Source organism: Bos grunniens, chromosome 22 (genome assembly GCF_055505025.1).
Source record: "Bos grunniens cultivar Pamir isolate PY7600 chromosome 22, Bosgru_T2T1.0, whole genome shotgun sequence".
Classification (NCBI taxonomy): domain Eukaryota; kingdom Metazoa; phylum Chordata; class Mammalia; order Artiodactyla; family Bovidae; genus Bos; species Bos grunniens.
The window spans coordinates 23,569,421-23,595,560 of NC_141186.1; the positions used below are offsets into that span (position 1 = coordinate 23,569,421).

A 26,140-nucleotide genomic window follows, 5' to 3' on the forward strand; every position below is an offset into this window, starting at 1 on the left:
CAAAACCTCATGCCTCTTCATACTCAAATGTATCCATCTAAAAAAATGACAGCAAGTCAAGAGTCTCCATGCAGTCCTTCGATACAGGTTTCTTGAAAGCTGGGTACAAACCTAACAGACTGTGACTATAGAGTAACGAATCCGCTGCTTTTCAAAGTGCACCGCTAGAGGCGCACAGACAATTTCAGGTAATGCACAGACAGATGACACATTTATTTTTATAACAAATGTATTTCAAAATACGTTTAAAAAATAAAACCAACACAAGACCTTGTTGGCTTCCCTCATAGCTCAGTTGGGAAAGAATCTGCTTGTAATGCAGGAGACCAGGGTTCGATTCCCAGGTCAGGAAGATCCTCTGGAGAAGGAAATGGCAACCCACTCCATTATTCTCACCTGGAGAATCCCATGGACAGAGGAGCTTGGCAGGCTACAGTCCATGAGGTTGCAAGAGTTGGACACGACTTACCAACTAAACCACCACCACCGCCAAGACCTAACATCATTTTAGATACTGTGGCTTAGAACGAATTAAAGAACCAGCAAATTTGAATCAATAGAAAGAAAAATATTAAATAAATGATAGTATGGTGGGCTGAGGTCTGGGAAACGCTGCCTGAAAGTCTCATCTGTAGCGATGTGTCTGAACGAGAAACAAGAGGCCCCTCAGCCTCTGCTTCACAGCTGTGTCCATTCTGCCGAGTTGCCAAAGCCCCGATGAGACACCGGAATCAGAGGTTCAATATAGTACCTGTGTTGACCGCTTGCCAGCCCACGGAGAACGGAGTCCTGGCTTGAATGACATACATGGTGATGGGGCTGTGGTTGTCAGGCCCGGGCCTCCAGGAGAGCTGAGCCGTGGTGTCTGTAATTTCATCTATAGTCACGGCCTCTGGGGGGCCTGGAGGACCTGAGAAAGAGCAAGACCCTCAGAAGTGGAGCAGTGTGTTCAAATGTCCAAGCAAGTGACCATTCGGTTGAATGGTCAGCACTCTATTCAACTCTTGATTCATCCAGCCCCAAGTTCAACACTTGACAATTCCTTTTTGAATACCCGTGAGGTGCCTATCTTCCTTCTAGGTTCTGAAACTACATAGATGAGTGAAACATGGTGTGGCCTCCTCCCTCCAGGGGTTCACTACAGAATAGGAAAAACTAATAGGTACCCAACAATTACAATAGAATATTTTTTTCCAGATGCCAAAGGAGAATATTGGGGTACTATGAGGAACCAAGTTCATTAATCCACCCATCATATATTTACAGGTTCCTACTATGAACTGGACACTGTTATCTGGGGCTACAGTGGTGATAAATGAAGATTTGAGTCTTCTGAAAGTGGTCATTTCTACCCCTGATGGTGTGAGAAAAAATGACTTTAGAACTTTGGGGTCACAGAGTTTTTCTGCATAGTCCAGCTGCACTGGGATGTCCACATCAAATGCCAAAACACAGTCATGTGCGAGGGAACTGCTGTGAAAAGTGGCTCATGTTCAAGAAACAGAAGTCTGTGGCTTCTTCGGAGAAATTTCAAAATCAAGTTGGAGCCTGAGGACCCACACCTGCAGTTTCTGTAAGTCACACCTGTATTTTTCTACTTCTGCTCTGGAAGTGCACAGAGCACTGTGCTTAGACCACCAAAATGGGAGGAAATCAGTTTTAAATGAAGGCTTGAAAAACATAAAGAAACAGAAAGCTGGAAAGTGGTTGGCAGGCAATCACAAAATAACACAGAGCCGGAGCAAAGACCCAAAGCTGTCCTAGATTCCAATATGAAAAGCTCTTAGAAGGCAGTTAAAGGCATTTCTAATGAGTGAACAGCTCGGCAGAGACGTCGAATGCGAGGGAGGGAGACAGAGCCACAAAGTTCCTGTGTGCTAGATAGGAGTAAGGAGATCTTCCTAGGGGGCAGAGGGATGTGCTGATGCCCAGGAGAGCGATCAGATGTTCTGCCAAAATACTCCGGGGCCATGGCACAGGGGCAGGGAAGAAAGAGACCTTTCACAGAGTGCTGAAAAGTTAATGGCAGTTTCTACAAGTAACACTTTGTTCTGGGATTCACTTCTGCACGCTTTCAGTGATGTCCTAAATTTCTCTTTCCTTTTTTAAAAAGCCTTTTTTTATAGACCCACAGGTGAGACTGAATTTATCTTCTCCCTCCTACTCCTGAATGAAAGGTCTGCAAGTCTGCACGCTGGCACTGATTAATTTTCCATAGTGACATTTCGGCACGCCAGTCTAATGCCACCTAGATAGAGCTGGCATAACCTCTGGTCTTCAGGATTCTTATTAACCACAGAAAGTCCAGAAGATAATAATATAATTTTCTTTTTTCTCACCAGCTTTCTTATCCCAGCGTTCCCATCCTTTTTTTTTTTTTTTTAAACTTTACATAATTGTATTAGTTTTGCTAAATATCAAAAAAACAGATGTTCCTTCCATGGCCTTTAGAATCAAAGTACCACAAAGGAGAAAAGCATTCCTCTCCAAATCCTTCAATGAATTCAATGGACGGGGAAGAGCTGAGCCCACTGTTGGCAAGCAGAAGGAGCACAGGAAGGAGGTGGCCTGAATTTGGCTGCTGGAGATAAGATGTACTTTCACAGTGGGGTTTGCTGCTTGTTATGTTCCTGCTACCCGCCCCACCCAAGGGTAGATACGTTCACACCTCACAGAATGTTTTTACCCATTTGTTTTGGGGAAGTTGGGTCTCTCTTTCAAAATGACAACATGAGCATATGTTTATCCTCTAAGCAGAGTGTTTACATGGGCTAGGGCTCACATGAGTTTGTGTCAAAGGAAATAGCAGAGGGGATGCAGGTGTTATGCCTGGCATTCCTGCATCTTTCTCAGGGAAGACTGGCCTTTCTAGCTGCTGTCCGTGTGCTTTAGATTAAATAAAGTAGATAACAGAGAAACAAAGAAGCCAAATGCAAGGCTTCAAGCTTTTAGTTTCAAATACAAAAATCCCTGACAGGTCAACAAAATGCATATCTGCCTCTCCTCTGCAAAGTGCAGAAAAGCTGCCAAGGGCAGAGGCAGGAGGAGATAAAACCGAAGATTATGGTTTAAAATGGCATATTAATTTATTGGCCTTATTCACTGATTATGCTAGATTTTCTTTTAGACAGCATTTGCAGATTCCTCTTGGTGTTTAATGTTATTTTCTGTGAAATGAAGTATACAATATCACTTAAGAAATTCAACTATTACTGATTTACATTTTTATGATTCTAATTTATTGGTGCTTAAACTGCTGATCTGAACATTATCCTAATTAAATAGAGGATACATTTTCAGCCACAGAATTCCTTCGCCCCCAAGGGAAGAGCAGACCAGCTCTGGTGTATTTTAAAATGGAAATAAACACGGTCCCCTCGGTTATTTTCTGGGTAGTTCTACCCAGGTTGGAAGCTTTCTCTCTTATCTGGCCCTTATCTGTACCATTACAGAAAGGTTTTTAAGGCAATTTAAAGGAGAATCAGAGTAGACCTGATGGAAAAGATATCTTTCTTTAACCTCTCTTGATATCAGTTTGAATTGCTGACTCCCACACCTCTCCCACCCCTGCCAATGCTACGTGCAAAGGATGCAGCCACACTTTCTATTGCTTCCAATAACATCTTGTTCTCTGTGCACTCAGATTTACCCTGCCTCCAAGTCTGGTATCACCTGGATTTTTGTTTTCTTACACTTAACATTCTGCTGGCCAGATTCCTAAACACTTGTATTAGTGTTCCGCTGCATGTTTCGGATCATCAAATCACTCACTGTATTGTAAGTTCCCTACACACGAACCTTCACGTTGCAGACTTTCAAAGAGGCAGATATATGTTCCATCAACGTCAGGCATGAACGACGTTATGCCCTTCCCCTCCTATTGCTGACGATCCTTCAGCTCCACCACTTCCCACCTCTTCTCCCTGCTCCAATCAATAACTCCTCTTGCCTCTTCACTCGCTGCAGCCCCTACATGCCAACTACTGTACTTCTCAAGGTATGTACTGTAAGATTAAAGATCTTTTCTTTATTTTTTGAGTTTTTGTTTTATGTGAAAAGTATTATAAACCTGTTGCTGTACAGTACTAGATAGCCAACTGTGTTAGTTGGGTATCTAAGTTAACTTGGTTGGACTTATGAACAAATTGGACTTACACATGCTCTCAGAACTAAACTCATTTGTACGTAGGGGACTTACTGTACTTGTGAAGGAGACACTGGCTAAGAAATTATTTTGATGTTCTGATTTGGCTGTGCATTTAACTTGATCAAACCCCTGAGCAAGCATCAGTTTGATTCTGATATATATACAGATAGATAGATAGATACACTGGTTCACAAAGACCAAATTTTAATTTAAAAATATTTCTTAAAGTTCACGTACTGTTCCTTTACACATTGGTTTGGTAAGAATTAGTCAGCCAAGTCACTCACAGCCATGAGGCTTAAGTTAGGTCTTGTCTGTCATATGCAAGACAATCTCACGAATGTCAGTTCCTGATACCAACTCCCTGCTGATTTACTACAACCTAGGCAGTCAGGAAGTATTCCCTTCCAAAGCCATATTGTAGAAACTGGAGAGAACTAATCACTTAAGGGGGAAAAACCTGGGGAAAACTGGTGACGATTTTACTTAAGCCACTCTTAGATCAGTGACCTAAGATACCGATTTGGTTCAGCCTAGACGAATAGCAAAAGGCACAGTGTGATCCTTTTTTAAGCCATTTGCTTTTCTTAATCTCAGTTTTTCTTGAAGGTCCTATCAACTCCAACACTGTAAATCATGGCACTTGGGGCCTTCAGAGGAGTTCTTTTCAGTAGAGAGTAAGTGGATTTACTCTGCACTTTCTGATCCCCTATGAGAGAAACAGATGTACACAAAACTTTTGTAGACTCTTAACACCTTAACAATGTTTTCCTTCTATTGACTCTGCTGGTAATTCTAAACCACTGAGGCTTTTAGAGCTCTGCACAGGAGTAGATATCATGAAAGTATTTTAAGAATGAAACCCCCAATTCCCATACCTCTCACGATCAGGTCGGCAGCGGCAGACAGCCTGTCGACACTTGTTTGGACCATGCAGACGTATTTCCCAGCATGCTTCAGCTGGATGTTTCGGATCATCAAATCACCAGCTGAATCCTGCTGATAAAGTAGGGGAAAGTGGCTACAATTACTTTTTAATGAGCTCTAAATATCATTATCACATGAAGGACACTGTGACTAATAGATTTATTTTACACTGGCTGATGAAAACATTAGCGATGCAAGCCGTGGCCTATTAAAAATGCGTGAGCCTGCCTGTTAGGTAATAACAGCAACGTCCTCAGGACACACCTCGGATGAGACCTCAGGTGTCTGGCCTCCGCGTCTCTGGAGGAGTTTGTCACCCATGTTGGAAGCACTTAAACTGATTATTTTTTCAAATGCATTTATTTATTTTAAAATGTTTTTATTTTATACTAGAGTATAGCCCATTAACAATGCTGTTATAGTTTCAGAAGAACAGCAAAGAGATTGTCATCAGTTCAGTTCAGTTCAGTTGCTCAGTCGTGTCGGACTCTGCGACCCCATGAATTGCAGCACGCCAGGCCACATATGAAGGCAATGGCAACTCACTCCAGTACTCTTGTCTGGAAAATCCCATGGACGGGGGAGCCTGGTGGGCTGCCGTCTATGGGGTCGCACAGAGTCGGACACGACTGAAGCGACTTAGCAGCAGCAGCAGCAGCAGGCCACATATACATATACATGTACATATACATATACATATATCCATTCTCCCCCAGGGGGCACTAGTGGTAAAGAACCTGCCTGGTAATGCAGGAGACATAAGAGAGTTGGGTTCAATCCCTGGTTCGGGAAGTTCCCCTGCAGGAGGGATGACAACCCACTCCAGTATTCTGGCCTGGAGAATCTCATGGACAGAGGAGACTGATGGGCTACAGTCCACAGGCCCACAAAGAGTCAGACATGACTGAAGTGATTTAGCATGCATTTGCCCCTAAACTCCCCTCCCATCCAGGCTGCTGCACAACACTGAGGAGAGCTCCCTTGGAAGCGCTGAAATGTATATAAAGTGGCTGCTGATTTAGTCCCGTGGGTTTCTTTAGACATGCCCTCAACCTCCAGCTTTTGATGGCACTGCAGTGCTTGGGAGCTCTTTATATGTAAAGGCGGGGGAGGTCCATGCTCGCAGGCACCTGTATTTTACTGCACAACTGTCTTACAGCCAGCATTCTGACTGCTCCTCAGTTTGAATTAAAGAATTATGAGGAGCAGACTCTCCAAGGAAATCTTGCATCCCCTAGTGTAGAACGGGGCTAATTTGCTTTCCAATGCCAAATGTGTGTTTGATCAGCAGATGAATAGGACTCATTACAGCCCAGTATGGATATCTAGGTGCCCTGGAAATATTTATACACCATTTACCAGCACAGTACTTTTGGTAAATGTGAGAAGATGCCGCTACAGGCCGTCACAAAGCTGGCAATTAAACTGAAAAACACAGCTACACCTTAGAGTTTCATAGCTCTGTTAATCAAAAGTTCGGAGAATGGCTGCTTGAGCAGGAGAACACCCTAGGGTTGAGTCAGGAAGCTATGCTTATTTCTAAATCTTGAAGGGTGGCAAGGTAACATAGGTTATTTTGGCCCTATTGTTATTCTTTCAGATGACAATAACATTGGATAATACTTGGTGGTATTTAATATCTGGCAGGCATGTATTATACTGAGTACTGACATGTCCTGTGAGGTAGGCACTTTTGTTATCCCTACTATACAGATGAGGAAACTCAAGCACAGAAAGGCTAGACGTCTTGCCTGGAGTCACTTAGCTGGTCAGTGGCAGAGCCAGGCTGTGAGCTCACATGGTCAGGCTGCAAGCTCACATGGTCAGGCTGCAATCCCTATCCTTTTCTGGAATGCTATGCTGTCATCTGGAAGGATCTCATTCTAAATTAGTGTGTACTTGGTTTCATCCTTGATTTCAGTACAACATATTATATATTTAGTCAGGGCAATGAAAGACATAGACCTGCCAATAGTTACAACTGGGTTAGAAGAAGTGCAAAATCATATTGTCAAGAGAGAGCTGAAGCTTTGAAACTTAGCTCTCTGGGGCTGATCCTTGCTGTGTGTCTCTGGGCCTTAGTTTATTAACCTATGAAAGAAGGATTCATTGCCTATGACACTGGCTTGTGAGAAGCAAATGAGATTGTATGTGTATGTGAAATCCTGAAAACTGTAAAGCAGGGATAAATTTAAACTAGTATTGGGGTGGCCATGGTCAGTATTCTCTGGGAAAAAATTATGTCAAAAATATTAAATCTAATTCAAGAAGAGTTGTGCTTTTCTTTTTTAAACCTGAAATCTTTTTTTTTTTTTTAATTTATAACACTTGGATCCTCATTTAGATTCTATTTACTCATAAAGTCTTATAATTGCTAGTAAAATAGGGATAATTGCTACCATATTTCACAGAGTTTCTGAGGATTAAAGAGCTGATGCATATGAAAATGCTTGATAAATGATTAGACATTTTGCAAGTATAAGGTATCATCATCACCATGGCTATTAATACTTCTTTACCTAAGAAATTTCACATCCTAGGATTTTGAGCATAGACTTAAACAAAAAATATGCCTCATAAGGGAGTGTGTGTTGTGAAGGTACAAAGTCTTGGTAGTTTAAAATAAATAGCTACACTATCTCAATAATTTGTTTTATTCACCAAGGGCTGGAAGCTCAAAGAAGCTAGTGGTAGCCTGGAGATTTCCAAGCACAGGTATCCATTAACAGAATTTTGTGACTGTGTTGTTTGGAGTATACTTTCCCTATGCGTGTTTTTAAAGTAAAAGTGAAACAAAGAAAAGAAATATAAAGTCGGGATTGAGGTAAGAGGCTCACAGAAAGAGACCGCAATAACTTTCTCTTTCCCTTCGAAGTCATTCAGACCACACTACTGAGATATACATTCACATTCCTACCATAAAGAACTAAACGATGTTGTGGTCTGCTCTGCTCCTGACAGAACCATTGGAGGTGACCAGAGGACAGTGAAATAATAAAATAAAATAAATAATAATGAAATAATAATAATAAATAATAATAATTAAAACTGCAGTAGGTTAGCTCTACCAAATGTCATCTTCATAGTACTGACCTGGCAAGTAGAAACTGCAAAATGGGCTTAACTTCAGAATTGCTTCCTTACCTCTTTGTTGTCCAGCACTAACTCCACAGATGTTAATGATCCTGGTGGCTAACACACTTAGCTCTCACAATTTGCAGTGATGTCCCAAACCTTGCACTTAATTCTTTAGCAATGATTGATTGGCACTTTTAGTACTGGTATCACAAAGAGACAAACACTTGCCATACAAAGGGCTATTGAGAGTGATTCCATGGACAGAGGTCGTTACAAAAGGTGGTCATCAGTGTCCAGGGGTGTCTCTACCTGTGCTTCAGCCCACCTTTCTGTGGTTCAGCATAAGGTTCACATCTGTCTTATTGGCAGAATTTATATTTTGATAGCCTAGGCAGCTGGTCTGATTGGTTGTTGACTGTGCCATCCTGAGAGAATATTTTTATTATCTCTCCTGCCCAAAACATTGGTTTTACTATGAAAATAAATATTCTGTTTAATCTGTGGAGGTTTTCTCAATGTATACTCTCATGTTATTAGGACTAATATTACTCTTCCTTCAGTGAATACAATCATTAAAATTCCTTACATACTGTTTTTGGTGGTAGGCACTGTGCTATTTAGGTTTCTAAACCTGAAGGTATTTAGTATCTTCAATGATGTTGTGAAATAGCTAATATCATTCTTTATTTGGTCAAGGTTATTAGGCTGAACTATATTGAAGTGGTCCAGAATGGTTAATAATGGCAATTTTAACCAGCTTTTCTCAACCAGAGTTCCCAGGGACAATCAGTAGACTCAAGTCATCCATTGAGGGAATGAAATAACTTCTCTCTCGTGCATTTAAAATGGTACCAGTCATATACAATCCTTGGGAGACTTGAGAAAATAGTTACAGAAATTATTTGGGGTGTTTGGTAATTCAGTAGAGGCGTATTGTTTGGGAAAGGCAGAAAGAATGTAAATAATAGGAATAGCACCATATTTCAGAAGATGTTGAGGGTCAACATATCATAGGTATAATTTATAAGCTTTAGTCCATTTATTCTCAGTATAAGAGATGGGGATAAGATGAGATGGGCAAATTAGATTCCTCTGGGAGCATGGAGGGAGGGAGTGTTCTCCATTCAGCCTCATGTATTCTGTTCTGTACCACCTTTTGTAACGACCTCTGTCCATCTCAATAGCCCTTTGTATGGCAAGTGTTTGTCTCTTTGTGATACCAGTACTAAAAGTGCCAATCAATCATTGCTAAAGAATTAGCAGGAAAGGTGGCAGCTGGAATGAATCTTTTTTAAATTCTGGCTGGCGTAGAGTTGAGTTACAAGGTTGTGTTTACTTGCAGCAAAGTGAATCAGCTATGCATGCATATGTCTACTCTTTTTTAGATTTTTTTCCCATATAAGCCATCAGAGAGTAGTGAGTAGAATTCCCTGTTCTATATAGTAGGTCCTTATTCGTTATCTATTTTATATACAGTAGTGTTTTATATATAGTAGTTATATTTTATATATAGTAGTGTGTATATGTCAATCCCAATCTCCCAATGTAGTCCTTCCCCCTGGAATCTACCTTAGTAATAGGAAAGTAGGGCTATGTTATGGTAGAAAAACTATTCTTGAAAATGATTGTCATAGATTCAAATTGTTTCCAAATTTAATGTTTTCTTGGTGTGAGTTCAATGGTACTATTTTTTTTTTATGGGAAATAATTAAGGCCTTTGGAAAATTCAATCATTAGAATTCAAATTATTTGGAGATAATAAACAATCTGATCAGACTTTCAGATTCAAGAAAGAAAGCCCTAACCTCACAATGATGAGTATTCTACAAGAGCCAAAGGGAGTTTAGTCAGCAGTCTAAAAGAATACGAGTAAACTGTCCTCGAGCTATTTTATTAATTCAGTTCCATGGCATATGGTTCACCAGGGGGCAGAGAATTTGGGATTTGCAGTTTAAAGCTGAGACCTGCAGTTTAGTAGCAATGAGGCCAAGGCAAGCCATGTATCTCCCATGACCCTGAGTTTTCTCATTCATATACGGAAACGAACAGCTAACCTGTAGGTTAAGGATTATGAGGGTTAAGAAAAGGACTGGCAAACAAGTGACTCAATAAACAGGGTCACACTTATGCAAAACAGAGCAGACATTAACCAAGAGTTTTTCAAGGTGTTTGAAGAAAATCATCAAAGAATAACTTTATATTTCCTTTCAAGTTAGTCTACACGAGTCTTTTGACTCACTTTAGTTGCACATCGCATTTACTGTGGATAATCTGATTTTTATACTTACCCCTCCAACTCTTTCAAAGTGGTCCCCATCTCTGTCAAAGTCTATCAGGCGTCCATTAAACGACCAAGTGAACACGATGTTGAGCGAGTGATCGTGCGTCACCTGGCACGGCAGAACAATACTTTCTCCAACAGTGACATCCATACTGGAAGGAGGTACCATTACCTTTGTTGGATCTAGAGAGTGAAAACAAAACAGAACAACAAAGCCTATGAGCATAAGTAGCAATAACATGTAGAATTCAAGGGCAGGATGAAATACTAAGGAGTTTGGCTTTATTTTTTCTTAGGCTGTGCCCGGCAAGCCTTAGTCATCTGGGAAGCTCACATTCGGGCCAGGAGGTCATTTTTAATATGAAAAGATGAAAACACTCATAATGTGAACCTTCACAGAGCAACTGAACTCAGCTGGGGAGCACTGAGGTTACATCTCTTAAGACACTTGCAGAGGGGCCTACTTCTGCAGCCTGCTCTGAAACTGCCTCTTGAAAAAGGTTTTCAGATCTCCCTGGTTTCACTAGAAAGCCGAGTGGAAGCAGGAAAATCCATGCTAATTGGAAGCTTTCTTTTTTCTACTATAAAAGTGATACATGTTTAGTATACGAAAGTCAGAAAATTCAGGGAAGCTGAAAGAAGGAACCAAAGCAAAACAAAATTATGTATAGTTTCTTAGTGTTCGGATAAAATTCCTATTTTCATTTTAGTATAATTATTCCATGTTTTGGACTCATAGCTTTTCAGTTGTTTTGTTTTGCAGTATAGCAAACATGCTACATATATGATATTTCTCTTTATTATCTACTTAAATATAATACGGGCTTACATTTTATCCACAAATTTTTATAATCGGTATGATAGGCTATTAATTGTTTCAACCATTATGAAACTAGTAAATATTTTAGCAAATTTATTATAATTATAAATAATGCTATAATGAATATCTCGGACAAAATGGTGTGTGTGTATATATATATATATATATATATATATAGCTTATTTCTTATTGAAGAACAGTTGATTTACAATGTTGTGTTAGTTTCAAATATATAGCAAAGTGATTCAGCTATACACATATATTCTTTCTCAGGTTCCTTTCCACTATAGACTATTACAAGATACAGATTATAGTTCCTTGTGCTATACGGTAAGTCCCTGTTGTTTATTTTATATACAGTAGTGTGTATATCGGAGAAGGCAATGGCACTCCACTCCAGTACTCTTGCCTGGAAAATTCCATGGATGGAGGAGCCTGGAAGGCTGCGGTCCATGGGGTCGCTGAGGGTTGGACATGACTGAGTGACTTCACTTTCACTTTTCACTTTCATGCATTGGAGAAGGAAATGGCAACCCACTCCAGTGTTCTTGCCTGGAGAATCCCAGGGACAGGGGAGCCTGGTGGGCTGCCGTCTCTGGGGTCGCACAGAGTCGGACACGACTGAAGCGACTTAGCAGCAGCAGCAGCAGCAGCAGCAGCAGCAGCAGTGTGTATATATATTCCTTCCAGACTCCCAAGTCATCCCTCCCCACCCTTTGCCTTTGGTAATGATACGATTGTTTTCTATGTTTGTAGGTCTTTCTGTTTTGTTCAGTTCAGTTCATTTCAGAGGCTCAATCATGTCCGACTCTTTGCGACCCCATGACCCACAGCGCGCCAGGCCCCCCTGTCAACACCAACTCCTGGAGTCTACCCAAACCCATGTCCATTGAGTTGGTGATGCCATCCAATCATCTCATCCTCTGTTGTCCCCTTCTCCTCCTGCCCTCAATCTTTCCCAAAATCAGGGTTTTTTTTCCAATGAGTCAGGTCTTCACATCAGGTGGCCAAAGTATTGGGGTTTCAGCTTCAGGATGAGTCCTTCCAATGACAACCCAGGACTGATCTCTTTTAGCATGGACTGGTTGGATCTCCTTGCTGTCCAAGGGACTCTCAAAAGTCTTCTTCAACACCACAGTTCAAAAGAATCAATTCTTCGGCACTCAGCTTTCTTTAGAGTCCAACTCTCACAACCATACATGACTACTGGAAACACCATAGCTTTGACTAGATGGACCTTTGTCAACAAAGTAATGTCTCTGCTTTTTAATATGCTGCCTAGATTGGTCATAACTTTACTTTCAAGGAGCAAGCATCTTTTAATTTCATGGCTGCAGTCACCATCTTCAGTGATTTTGGAGCCCAAAAAAATAAAGTCTGTCACTGTTTCCACTGTTTCCCCATCTATTTCCCATGAAGTGATGGGACCAGATGCCATGATCTTTGTTTTCTGAATGTTGAGCTTTAAGCCAACTTTTTCACTCTCCTTTTTCACTTTCATCAAGAGGCTCTTTAGTTCCTCTTCACTTTCTGACATAAGGGTGGTGTCATCTGCATATCTGAGTTTATTGGTATTTCTCCCGGAATCTTGATTCCAGCTTGTGCTTCTTCCAGCCCAGCGTTTCTCATGATGTACTCTGCATACAAGTTAAATAAGCAGGGTGACAATATACAGCCTTGACGTACTCCTTTTCCTATTTGGAACCAGTCTGTTGTTCCATGTCCAGTTCTAACTGTTGCTTCCTGACCTGCATACAGGTTTCTCAAGAGGCAGGTCAGGTGGTCTGGTATTCCCATCTCTTTTACTTTTCCACAGTTTTTTGTGATCCACACAGTCAAAGGCTTTGGCATAGTAAATAAAACAGAAATAAATGTTTTTCTGGAACTCTCTTGCTTTTTTGATGATCCAGTGGTTGATGGCAATTTGATCTCTGGTTTCTCTGCCTTTTCTAAAACCACCTTGAACATCTGGAAGTTCATGGTTCACATACTGTTGAAGCCTGGCTTGGAGAATTTTGAGCATTACTTCACTAGCGTGTGAGATGAGTGCAATTGTGCAGTAGTTTGAACATTCTTTGGCATTGCCTTTTTTGGGGATTGGAATGAAAACTGACCTTTTCCAGTCCTGTGGCCACTGCTGAATTTTCCAAATTTGCTGACATATTGAGTGCAGTACTTTCACAGCCTCATCTTCTAGAATTTGAAATAGCTCAACTGGAATTCCATCACCTCCATTAGCTTTGTTCGTAGTGATTGTTCCTAAGGCCCACTTGACTTCACATTCCAGGTTGTCTGGCTCTAGGTAAGTGAGTTATCTGGGTCGTGAAGATCCTTTTTGTACGGTTCCTCTGTGTATTCTTGCCACCTCTTCTTAATATCTTCTGCTGCTGTTAGGTCCATACCATTTCTGTCCTTTATTATGCCCATCTTTGCATGAAATGTTCCCTTGGTATCTCTCATTTTCTTAAAGAGATCTCTAGTCTTTCCCACTCTATTGTTTTCCTCTATTTCTTTGCATTTATCACTGAGGAAGGGTTTCTTATCTCTCCTTGATATTCTTTGGAACTCTGCATTCAAATGGGTATATCTTTCCTTTTCTCCTTTGCTTTTTGCTTCTCTTCTTTTCACAGCTATTTGTAAAACCTTTTCAGACAGCCATTTCACTTTTTTGCATTTCTTTTTCTTGGGTATGGTCTTGCTCCCTGTTTCCTGTACAATGTCACAAACCTCTGTCCATAGTTCATCAGGCTCTCTGTCTATTGGATCTAGTCCCTTAAATCTATTTCTCACTTCCACTGTATAGTCATAAGGGATTTTATTTAGGTCATACCTGAATGGTCTATTGGTTTTCCCCACTTTCTTCAATTTAAGTCTGAATTTGGCAATAAGGAGCTCATGATCTGAGCCATAGTCAGCTCCCAGTCTTGTTTTTGCTGACTGTATAGGGCTTCTCCATCTTTGGCTGCAAAGAATATAATCAATCTGATTTTGGTGTTGACCATCTGGTCTGTTTTGTAAATAAGTTCACTTGTAGCATTTTTTTAGATTCCAAGCATAAGTGATATTTTTCTCTGTGTAACTTTACTTTACTCATATATCACTTTTTAAAAATGAGAAACTACTAATTTGTTTTTAAATTCACCCTTTACATTATAGTTTTAATCAGGAATGAAACAGACTTGCTCATCCAAGATAGTTTATGAACCCTAAAACTACATTCACACATAGATAGTCTCTACTTTCTCACTGACATAGGATTTCATAACTGATGTCAGAGAGTAAAATGGTGAAAAGCAATGTGAATTAAATTGAAAGGTCATATAAGTGCTTACAGAGTGAAATTATGAATTCAGCCATATACCTGAAATTTCTCTATACTGAACCCTAAAACCAACCAAACACACCACAATAAAGAAGACAAATCAAAAGCAAAGAGAGACGGTAAAAGAGTGATGACTAACCCCCTTCCACATTCACAGGATTGTGTTTCACAGGCTGTGCAGCACATAAACATTTACTGAATACACCTCCTAGATGACAGTCTCAGCTGGGAATTTTGTAATGGAGTCTCTTTCCAACAACCCACTCACTAAAATCTCCTCTTTAAAGAGTATCTCCTCTTTTAAAAGTATAGAAGTGTACTTTCTACACTTTTATCCAACTTTGGAAAGCAAACATCTCAGGTCATTAAAGAAGGAGTCTGTGTACATCTGAACTGAGTCGGTTCTGTTTAGTCGTTTAGTTGTGTCCACCTCTGTGTTACCCCATGGACTGCAGCATGCCAGGCTTCCCTGTCCATCACCACTCCCGGAGCTTGCCCAAACTCAAGTCCATTGAGTCAGTGATGCCATCCAACCATCTCATCCTCTGTTGTCCCCTTCTCCTGCCTTCAATCTTTCCCAGCATCCATAAATGGATTCTAATCTAGTGGAGGAATATACTTTTGCTGTTTTCTGAAAACAGGTAAAGCTCAGGACAAGTGGATTGGTGTGCTCTTGGTGATTTCATGGTGAGCATGAAATCAGAAGTGAAAAACAGGTACTTCTAGCTAAGAGCTTTTTGCCTGGAAGAATTCCATGGATAGAGGAGCCTGGTGGGCTACAGTCCAAGGGGTTGCAAAGAGTTGGACAAGACTGAGAGACTAACACACACACATACACACTAGCTAAGAGATAATGGGAAAGATAGCTGTTTATTTCAAAACCTGAGGCTTTTGCAAGTCACATAATCAAAATCAGCTATTGATTAACTGACCCACAGGAAAAGATACAGATAGAGATTTTTTTTTTAATGATGGAAGGAGTTAAAAAAAAGTCACCTTTGAATAATGCTAAGCAGAAAATTAAAAAAATACCTCCATTTCACTTAATGTGTCATTTATCATTTTTTAATTTCAAAATTCATCTATAAAATGAAGATTGGAGCACATAATTCCTGAACAAAATTATATGCATCTCCGGTTTGTATTTGGCATGATGTCACCTTATTCTATTTTAAATGGCTGTCCACTGATTTTGCAATTTAGATTTTCATTTTAATGTACCTTCATTCATTTGTGCATCTATCTACCAAGCAATCGTTATATGCTGAATGGATAACAGTGTCCTAGTACCAAGAGAGACCTGGCAAAACGTTTTCATAAAAACTGAGGGACTTCCCTGGCAGTCCAGTGGTTAAGAACTGGCCTTATAATGCAGAGAACGCAGGTTTGATCTCTGGTTAAAAAACTAAGATCCCACGTGCCACAAGGCAACTACTGTGGCAACCACAAGCCTGTGTGCGCTAAAGCCCACACACAACAACCAGAGAGTCCATGCGCCGTTATGAAAGATCCTACGTGCCACGACTAAGACCAGAAGCAGCCGAATAAATAAATGCTTGTGCTTGTAACTCATTCTTGTCTGACTCTTTGAGACCTGGCTCCTCCGTCCAAAGTTTTCAGGCAAGAATACTGGAGCAGGTTGCCATCTCCTCCTCTGAGAGGATCTCCTCGACCCAGGGATTGAACCCACGTCTCTTGAGTCTCCTGCATTGGCAGGTGGATTCTTTACCACTAGCGCCATCTGGGAAGCCCAAATAAACAAACAAACAAAAACAAAAAACCAAAAACTGAGTCTAACTTCTAACTAAAAGACTAAACTAACAGAGCCTAACTAACTAAAAAACTAACTGTTCACATTCTAGATACCATGTTATATGCTTGACATGGATTGTTTCATTTACTTTTAACAAATACATCTATTATTCCTGTTTAACAGATGACGGAAACTGATGCCTAAGAATGGTTAAGGAACTATCTGTTGTGCTAAGCTGTCTCCCTTCCTTTAGCTAAAAACACGATATATCCATTCACAAACGATCCAGGGAACAAGGCTGAGGGCATAATACAGCAATTTGCACTCTTGATTTTGTGTAGTCAGCTGAAGACATGTAAACACAGAAGAAATTCAGAGAAGGCAGTGGGGTGAAGATGATTTCAGAGGGCTTTACTGCAAGATGAATGAAGTTACTGTCTTAGGTAAAAAGCAGTGATGAGTTTATAACTGAAATGCTGGCTCTACCTGTAAGCTTACACATCACACTGATGAGTGCAGAGTCAGATGTCAAGGCTAAAGTCCTCAAAAATGTCTTGGAGTTGGCACCTACCCGAAAGCCTAGAATCACCTGCAATTCTGGTTACATTTTTAATTGACATCTTTTTTTTTTCACCTAAAGAAATGTTCATCCTTTTATGCACATTCAGTGATCTGGGACAGATTTTATTATTATTGCTGAACTCAGTTGCCTGTTAACCAAGGACCAAAGTTCTCCAAATCAAGGATTATGCTGGTACAGCTACTGTGATGACAGATGCTAATTCATTACTGTAGCACTTGTCACTGATCCACATTTGAGCCCTGAAGTAGCAAGAATCAATGCAAAGGAAGTCAAGCACCGTACATACACCAGAGAGGTCTCCCTGGGACTAGAAGAGATTAAACTAAAGAGGTTCAAAACCTCATTAGTTTCTCGGTTTTCTCAAATTGTATGCTTGTTCAGTACTCCTGTTTTCCGTGTTGTGAATTCAGATGCTCTTTGTGTGATTAATTTATTTAAATTTGAATACAAACACTGTACACAAATAAGCAGATGGTGTCTTCAAAACAAAACTGTCTCCCCTCCTTTGGTTTTAATTCATCAAGATCAGGAAGAACCTATATTTACGACTTGTGTTCTGAAGAGTCACTCCATCCATTGTTCTGTGCATAGAACTCTCAAAGGCAATTAGAACTCAAGATGTGAACTGATGTCTGGATTTGGATGTAATTAAATAGGAATAATAAAATAGGGCCAACAATACCCCAAAACTTTCCAGCTTGTGGTTGGTTCACCACATGGAAAATGATAAATTCAGAACTCCAGAGGACTGATGCTGAAAATATATACATATATTTATCAAATGATTAACCATCAGAGAGTAAAAAAACATTCCTTTATGCCTTATAATGTTTTCTATAACATAGAGAAGACAGAAGTAAACTAAGTGCTTTATTCTAAAGATCAAAACAACCATGAGAGAGAGATTTAATTATTAACCACTGTGTTAATGATTAAGTCAATGATTAGATGCATAATTCCTTTCACACTAACAATGAAATATCAGAAAGGTAAAGTAGAAAACAGTACTTTTAAAATCACATCAAAAAACAAATAAAATGCCTAAGAGAAATAAACTTGACCAAGGAGATGAAAGAACTATATATGGTGAGAACTATAAAACATTATAAAGGAAACTGAGGAGGATTCAGTTAAGTGGAAAGATATCTCATGTTCTTCAATCAGATGAATTAATTTAGTTAAAATGGCAATGCTACCCAAAGCATCTATGAAGCCTACAAGACCTTCTAGAACTAACACCCAAAAAAGATGTACTAATCATGATAAGGGACTGGAATGCAAAAGTAGGAAGTCAAGAAACACCTGGAGTAACAGGCAAATTTGGACTTGGAGCACAGAATGAAGCAGGGCAAAGGCTAATAGAGTTTTGCCAAGAGAATGCACTGGTCATAGGAAACACCCTCTTCCAACAACACAAGAGAAGACTCTACACATGGACATCACCAGATGGTCAACACCAAAATCAGATTGATTACATTCTTTGCAGCCAAAGATGGAGAAGCTCTATACAGTCAGCAAAAACAAGACTGGGCGCTGACTGGCTCAGATCATGGAATCCTTATTGCCAAATTCAGACTTAAATCGAAGAAAGTAGGAAAAGACCATTCAGGTATGACCTAAATCAAATTCCTAACGATTATACAGTGGAAGTGAGAAATAGATTTAAGGGACTAGATCTGATAGACAGAGAGCCTGATGAACTATGGATGGAGGTTTGTGACATTGTACAGGAGACAGGGAGCAAGACCATTCCCAAGAAAAAGAAATGCAAAAAACCAAAATGGCTGTCTGAGGAGGCCTTACAAATAGCTATAAAAATAAGAGAAGCAAAAAGCAAAGGAGAAAAGGAAAGATATACCCATTTGAATGCAGAGTTCCAAAGAATAGCAAGGAGAGATAAGAAACCCTTCCTCAATGATCAATGCAAAGAAATAGAGGAAAACGATAGAATGGGAAAGACTAGAGATCTCTTTAAGAAAATTAGAGATACCAGGGGAACACTTCATGCAAAGATGGGCTCAATAAAGGACAGAAATGGTATGGACCTAATAGAAGCAGAAGATATTAAGAAGAGGTGGCAAGAATACACAGAAGAACTGTACAAAGAAGATCTTCACAACCCAGATAATCACGATGGTGTGATAACTCACCTAGAGACAGAAACCTGGAATGTGAAGTCAAGTGGGCCTTAGGAAGCATCACTACGAATAAAGCTAGTGGAGGCAATGGAATTCCAGTTGAGCTATTTCAAATCCTAAAGATGATGCTGTGAAAGTGCTGCACTCAATATGCCAGCAAGTTTGGAAAACTCAGCAGTGGTCATGGGACTGGAAAAGGTCAGTTTTCATTCCAATCCTAAAGAAAGGCAACGCCAAAGAATGCTCAAAGTACTGCACATTTGCACTCATCTCACATGCTAGCAAAACAATGCTCAAAATTCTCCAAGCCAGGCTTCAACACTATATGAACCGTGAAGTTCCAGCTGTTCAAGATGGATTTAGAAAAGGCAGAGAAACCAGAGATCAAATTGCCAACATCCGCTGGATCATCAAAAAAGCAAGAGAGTTCCAGAAAAACATCTATTTCTGCTTTATTGACTATGCCAAAGCCTTTGACTGTGTCAGTTCAGTTCAGTCGCTCAGTCATGTCTGACCCTCTGTGATCATGAACCACAGCATGCCAGGCTTCCCTGTCCATCACCAACTCCTGGAGTTTACCCAAACTCATGTCCATGGAGTTGGTGATGCCATCCAACCATCTCATCCTCTGTCGTCCCCTTCTCCTCCTGCCCTCAATCTTTCCCAGCATCAGGGTCTTTTCCAGTGAGTCAGGTCTTCACATCAGGTGGCCAAAAGATTGGAGTTTCAGCTTCAACATCAGTCCTTTCAAAGAACACGCAGGACTGATCTCCTTTAGGATGGACAGGTTGGAACTCCTTGCAGTTCAAGGAACTCTCAAGAGAATTCTCCAACACCACAGTTCAAAAGCATCAATTCTTTGGAGCTCAGCTTTCTTTCTATTGCAACCCTCACATCCATACATGACTACTGGAAAAACCATAGCCTTGACTAGATGGACCTTTGTCATCAAAGTAATGTCTCTGCTTTTTAATATGCTATCTAGGTTGGTCATAACTTTCTTTCCAAGGAGTAAGCGTCTTTTAATTTCATGGCTGCAGTCACCATCTTCAGTGATTTTGGAGCCCCCCAAAATAAAGTCTGACACTGTTTCCACTGTTTCCCCATCTATTTCCCATGAAGTGATGGGACCGGATGCCATGATCTTAGTTTTCTGAATGTTGAGCTTTAAGCCAACTTTTTCACTCTCCTTTTTCACTTTCATCAAGAGGCTCTTTAGTTCTTCTTCACTTTCTGCCATAAGGGTGGTGTCATCTGCATATCTGAGGTTATTGATATTTCTCCTGGCAATCTTGATTCCAGCTTGTGCTTCTTCCAGCCCAGCGTTTCTCATGATGTACTCTGCATATAAGTTAAATAAGCAGGGTGACAATATACAGCCTTGACGTACTCCTTTTCCTATTTGGAACCAGTTTGTTGTTCCATGTTCCGTTCTAACTGTTGCTTCCTGACCTGCATAGAGGTCTCAAGAGGCAGGTCAGGTTGTCTGGTATTCCCATCTCTTTCAGAATTTTCCACAGTTTATTGTGATCCACACAGTCAAGGGCTTTGGCATAGTCAATAAAGTAGAAATAGCTGTTTTTCTGGAACTCTCTTGGCTTTTTCGATGATCCAGAGGATGTTGGCAATTTGATCTCTGATTCCTCTGCCTTTTCTAAATCCAGCTTGAACATCTGGAAGTTCGGTTCACATTCTACTGAAGCCTGGCTTGGAGAATTTTGAGCATTACTTTACTAGCGTGTGAGATGAGTGCAATTGTGCGGTAATTTGAGCATTCTTTGGCATTGCCTTTCTTTGGGATTGGAATGAAAACTGACCTTTTCCAGTCCCGTGACCACTGCTGAGTTTTCCAAACTTGCTGGCATATTGAATTCAGCACTTTCACAGCATCATCTTTAGGATTTGAAATAGCTCAACTGGAATTCCATCGCCTCCACCAGCTTTGTTCGTAGTGATGCTTCCTAAAGCCCACTTGACTTCATATTCCAGATTATCTGGCTCTAGGTGAGTGATCACACCATTGTGATTAGCTGGGTCATGAAGATGTTTTTTGTACAGTTCTTCTGTGTATTCTTGCCACCTCTTCTTAATATCTTATGCTTCTGTTAGGTCCATACCATTTCTGTCCTTTTGAGCCCATCTTTGCATGAAATGTTCCCTTGGTATCTCTAATTTTGTTAAAGAGATCTCTAGTATTTCTATTGTTTTCCTGTATTTCTTTGCATTGATCATTGAGGAAGGGTTTCTTATCTCTCCTTGCTATTCTTTGGAACTCTGCATTCAAATGGGTATATCTTTCCTTTTCTCCTTTGCTTTTTGCTTCTCTTATTTTCACAGCTATTTGTAAGGCCTCCTCAGAAAGACAGTTTGCTTTTTCACATTTCTTTTTCTTCGACAGTGAGGATCACAATAAACTGTGGCAAATTCTGAAAATCATGGGAATACCAGGCCACCTGACCTGCCTCTTGAGTAATCTGTATGCAGGTCAGGAAGCTACAGTTAGAACTGGACATGGAAAAACAGACTGGTTTCAAATAAGAAGAGGGGTATGTCAAGGCTGAATATTGTCACTCTGCTTATTTAACTTATATGCAGAGTACATCATGACAAATGCTTGGCTGGATGAAGCACAAGTTGAAATCATGGTTCCTGAGAGAAATATCAATAACCTCAGATATGCAGATGATACCACCCTTATGGCAGAAAGTGAAGAAGAACTAAAGAGCCTCTTGATGAAAGTGAAAAAGGAGAGTGAAAAAGTTGGCTTAAAGGTCAACATTCAGAAAAAAAAGATCATGACATCTGGTCCCATTACTTCATGGGAAATAGATGGGGAAACAGTGGAAACAGTGGCAGACTTTATTTTGGGGGGCTCCAAAATCACTGAAGATGGTGACTGCAGCCATGAAATTAAAAGACACTTACTCCTTGGAAGAAAAGTTATGACCAAACTAGACAGCATATTAAAAAGCAGAGATGCTACTTTGCCAACGAAGGTCCATCTAGTTAAAGCTATTGTTTATCCAGCAGTCATGTATGGATGTGAGAGTTAGACTAGAAAGAAAGCTGAACACTGAAGAATTGATGCTTTTGAACTGTGGTGTTGGAGAAGACTCTTGAGAGTCCCTTCGGCTGCAAGGAGTTCCAACCAGTCCATCCTAAAGGAAATCAGTCCTTAATGTTCATTGGAAGTACTTCTGTTGAAATTGAAACTCCAATACTTTGGCCACCTGATGCGAAGAGCTGATTCATTTAGAAAAGAGCCTGATGCTGGGAAAGATTGAAGGTTGGAGGAGATGGGGACGACAGAGGATGAGTTGGTTGGATGGCATCACTTACTCAATTGGCATGAGCTTGTATAAACTCCAGGAGTTGGTAATGGACAGGGAGGCCTGAAGTGCTGCAGTCCACGGGGTCACAAAGAGTTGGACATTACTGAATTACTGAACTGAACTGAACCAAGTCATATTTTATTCTGACTTTACTAGAAGAAAAGCTTTCTCATTAGGGATTTTATTATCTATAAAACAAGTGTCTGTGGTTTGTAGAATAAGAATTCCATTTTGATGTTGTTTGCCTATAGTATAAGCAACCCGTTCATTTCAGTATATAATTTCTTTACATTTCCCTCCCAGTGCCAAGATATTCATTTGGTGCCTATCAGGAAAGTGTTTTAGTCATCTTCACTCCTTGGAGGTATACATCTTTCTGTTTTAGTGACTTGCTTGATCATAATGTTTAAATTTATTTTATTTTAAATTATAGAATTACTTTGCAATATTGTGATGCTATTTTTTTTTTGCTATACATCAACATGAATTAGTCATAAGTTTACATATGTCCCCTCCCTTTTGTATCCCCCTCTCACCTCCTTCCTCCTTCCACCCCTCTAGGTTGTCACAGAGCACTGGCTTTGGGCTCCCTGCATCATGCAGAAAACTCCCACTGGCTATCTGTTTTACTTATGGTAACATGTATGTTTCAATGCTATTCTTTCAAATCACCCCACCCTCTCCTTTCCCTACTGTGTCCAAAACTCTGTTTCCTCTCCTTCCCCCACTGTGTTCAAAACACTGTGTCTGTGTTTCTTTGCTGCCCTGCATATAAGATCATCAGTACTATCTTTCTAGATTCCATACATATGCATTAATATGTGGTATTTGTCTTTCTGACTTACTTCGCCTGCATAATGGGCTCTAGGTTCATCCATCTCATTAGAACTGACTCAAGCCTGTTCCTGTTTATTTATCTCCCACATTGCAGGCAGATTCTTTACTATCTGCACCACTAGGGAAGCCTCCTTCTGATAGCTGAGTAATATTCTATTGTATGTATGCACCACCACTTCCTTATCCATTCATCTGTTGATGGACATCCAGGTTGTTTCCATGTCCTAGTTATTGTAAATAGTGTTGCAATGAACATTGGGGTACATATCTCTTTTTCAATTATGGCTTCAATTATGCCCAGTCGTGGGATTGCTGGGTCATATGGCAATTTTATTCCTAGTTTTTTAAGCAATCGCATACTGTTCTCCATAGTGGCAATACCAATTTGCATTCCCACCAACAGTGTAAGAGGGTCCCCTTTCCTCCACACCCTCTCTAGCACTCATTGTTTGTGACTGTAACGGTTTTGATGATGCCTAAAGTCAGATTGTATCTTCTTTTTAATATTAAATTTTGTAGGGAAACTTTAAAAAACAGGATTTCTCATATGGTGTTTTTTTGGGTGGGAAGTAGGAGGGAGATTGAAGAGGGAGAGGGCAAATATACACCTGTGGTTAATTCATGTTGATGTATGACAGAAATCAAACCAATATTGTAAAGCAATCATTAATCAATTAAAAATAAATATGTATATATATATTTTAATGGGATTCTTTAAAAAATAAGAGCCAAAGAGCTAACAGACAACTTACCTCAAATGATACTAAGGGGGACAGAGAACTATTTTTGGTAGTCATTAAAGGCCACAGCCAAGACAATTGATTAATGATCACAATCAATCTGGAGGAAGAATCTCTAGGGATGAATTTAAGGTCTCTTTAGTTGGTCTTATTTTTTTTTTCAACAAAAATAAAACCAGTGCTGGATGAACTGTTTTTCACTAATTTTGCATAAAACACACATCAAAAAGGGATCCCTAAACATGAGATGAGACTCAGAATTCCCAGCGATTTCAAACTGGACCAATTCTTTATTTCAGGATGAACTAAACAGGCAAACCCAAGTGGCGCAGTGGTAAAGAATCCTCCTGCCAAAGTAGGAGACATGGGTTCTATCCCTGGGTCGGAAAGATCCTGTAGAGAAGGAAATGGCAACTCATTCCAGTATTTGTGTCTGGAAAATTTCATGGGCAGAGGAGCCTGGTGGTATACAGTCTATGGGGTCACAAAGAGTTGGACAGGACTGAGCACAAAGCACATGCAAAGGCGCAAAGCAAAAAAGCTTTACTTCTAAAAATAAGCTATATAGGTTCAGGCTGGGGGAAAACTGGGTTGGCAGTTCACATGGAAAAAACTTGAGTGTTTCAGTCTCAAAATGGTCTATGCAGCTGTGAAAGAAGCTAATGAAATCTTAGGCTATACTAAATAGCATGTGATATTTATCTTAGAGAGGTAAAAATCCCATTATACTTTGCATTAATGAGACCACAGCTTACTAGGAACATCTTTTGGATTCACTGACACATTATTGCACCTAGGTTAGTGAAGGAGCTAATAAACTTGTAACAGTTAAAATAAATGAAATTGTTTGACAGGAAAAGGAGAAATGAGAGGGGACATGAGACTCGTCTGCAAATATGTGAAGGGTTTATAAACAGCAGATGAATTGAGCTTACTTTGTGTTGCCTCAAAGTAGAAAGCAAAGGGGAACTACAAATAGGCATAGTTTGGCTCTGTAAAAAGGAGAGCTTTCTAAATAATCTGATTTTATGAACAGGAAAATGGGCTGCCTCCAGAGAATATGCATCACCATTTCTAGAAGTATTTAAATGGAGGTGGGCTCTATCCAGCTCTGTCAGGTTACACAGAAGCCAGCCAGGGTAGATGAATCCTATTACCTCTCTACAGAGCCACCTTTCCAGTGCCTTCCTGACCACTCTTCTCATGACTGATCCTTTTCTTGTTCAAAGCTTGTCAGCATTAACTGTCTGTTCTACTTCTTTAGCATTATACTTGAGCATTATTGTGGAATATCACTATCCCATTTCTTCCCTGTCATCAGATTCTAATTCTGCTACATTGACTGTGCTAAGGCCTTTGATGGTGTAGATCACAATATACTGTGGAAAATTCTTAAAGAGATGGGAATACCAGACCACCTGACCTGCCTCCTGAGAAACCTGTATGCAGGTCAAGAAGAACTGGACATAGAACACTGGACTGGTTCCAAATTGGGAAAGGAATATGTCAAGGCTGTATATTGTCACTCTGCTTATTTAACTTACATGCAGAGTACATCATGCGAAATGCTGGGCTGGATGAAGCACAAGCTGGAATCAAGATTTATGGGAGAAACATCAGTAACCTCAGATATGCAGATGACACCACCCTTATGGCAGAAAGTGAAGAGGAACTAAAAAGCCTCTTGATGAAGGTCAAAGAGGAGAGTGAAAAAGTTGCCTTAAAACTCAACATTCAAAAAATAAAGATCATGTTATCAGAGCCCATCACTTCATGGCAAATAGATGGGGAAACAAGGAAACAGTGACAGACTTTATTTTCTTGGGCTCCAAAATCACTGCAGATGGTGACTGCAGGCATGAAATTAAAAGATGCTTGCTCCTTCGAAGAATAGCTATGACCAACCTAGGCAGCATATTAAAAAGCAGAGACATTACTTTGCTGACAAAGGTCCATATAGTCAAGGATATGGTTTTTCCAGTAGTCATGTATGGATATGAGAGTTGGACCATTAAGAAGGCTGAGTGCTGAAGAACTGAACTGTGGTGTTGGAGAAAACTCTTGAGAGTCTGTTGGACAGCAAGGAGATCAAACCAGTCAAACCTAAAGGAAATCAGTCCTGAATATTTGTTGGAAGGGCTAATGTTGAAGCTGAAGCTCCACTTCTTTGGCCATCTGATGT

General features: G+C 40.1%; 1 protein-coding gene across 10 annotated transcripts in view; it reads right to left on the reverse strand.

Annotated features, from left to right (window-relative positions):
• The window catches only part of LOC147348220 (contactin-4), a 1,019,923-nt gene that overhangs the window by 23,794 nt on the left and 969,989 nt on the right, over positions 1 to 26,140 (reverse strand). For 9 of the 10 annotated variants that reach the window (XM_086366640.1, XM_086366644.1, XM_086366638.1 and 6 more), the window contains 3 exons: positions 10,441 to 10,616; positions 5,026 to 5,146; positions 752 to 910 (listed from right to left, as the gene is read on the reverse strand). In XM_086366640.1, the coding sequence (XP_086222766.1) occupies positions 752 to 910; positions 5,026 to 5,146; positions 10,441 to 10,616 (456 nt within the window). The remainder of the gene's footprint in view (positions 1 to 751; positions 911 to 5,025; positions 5,147 to 10,440; positions 10,617 to 26,140) is intronic. The other variant, XM_086366647.1, reaches the window with a different exon arrangement.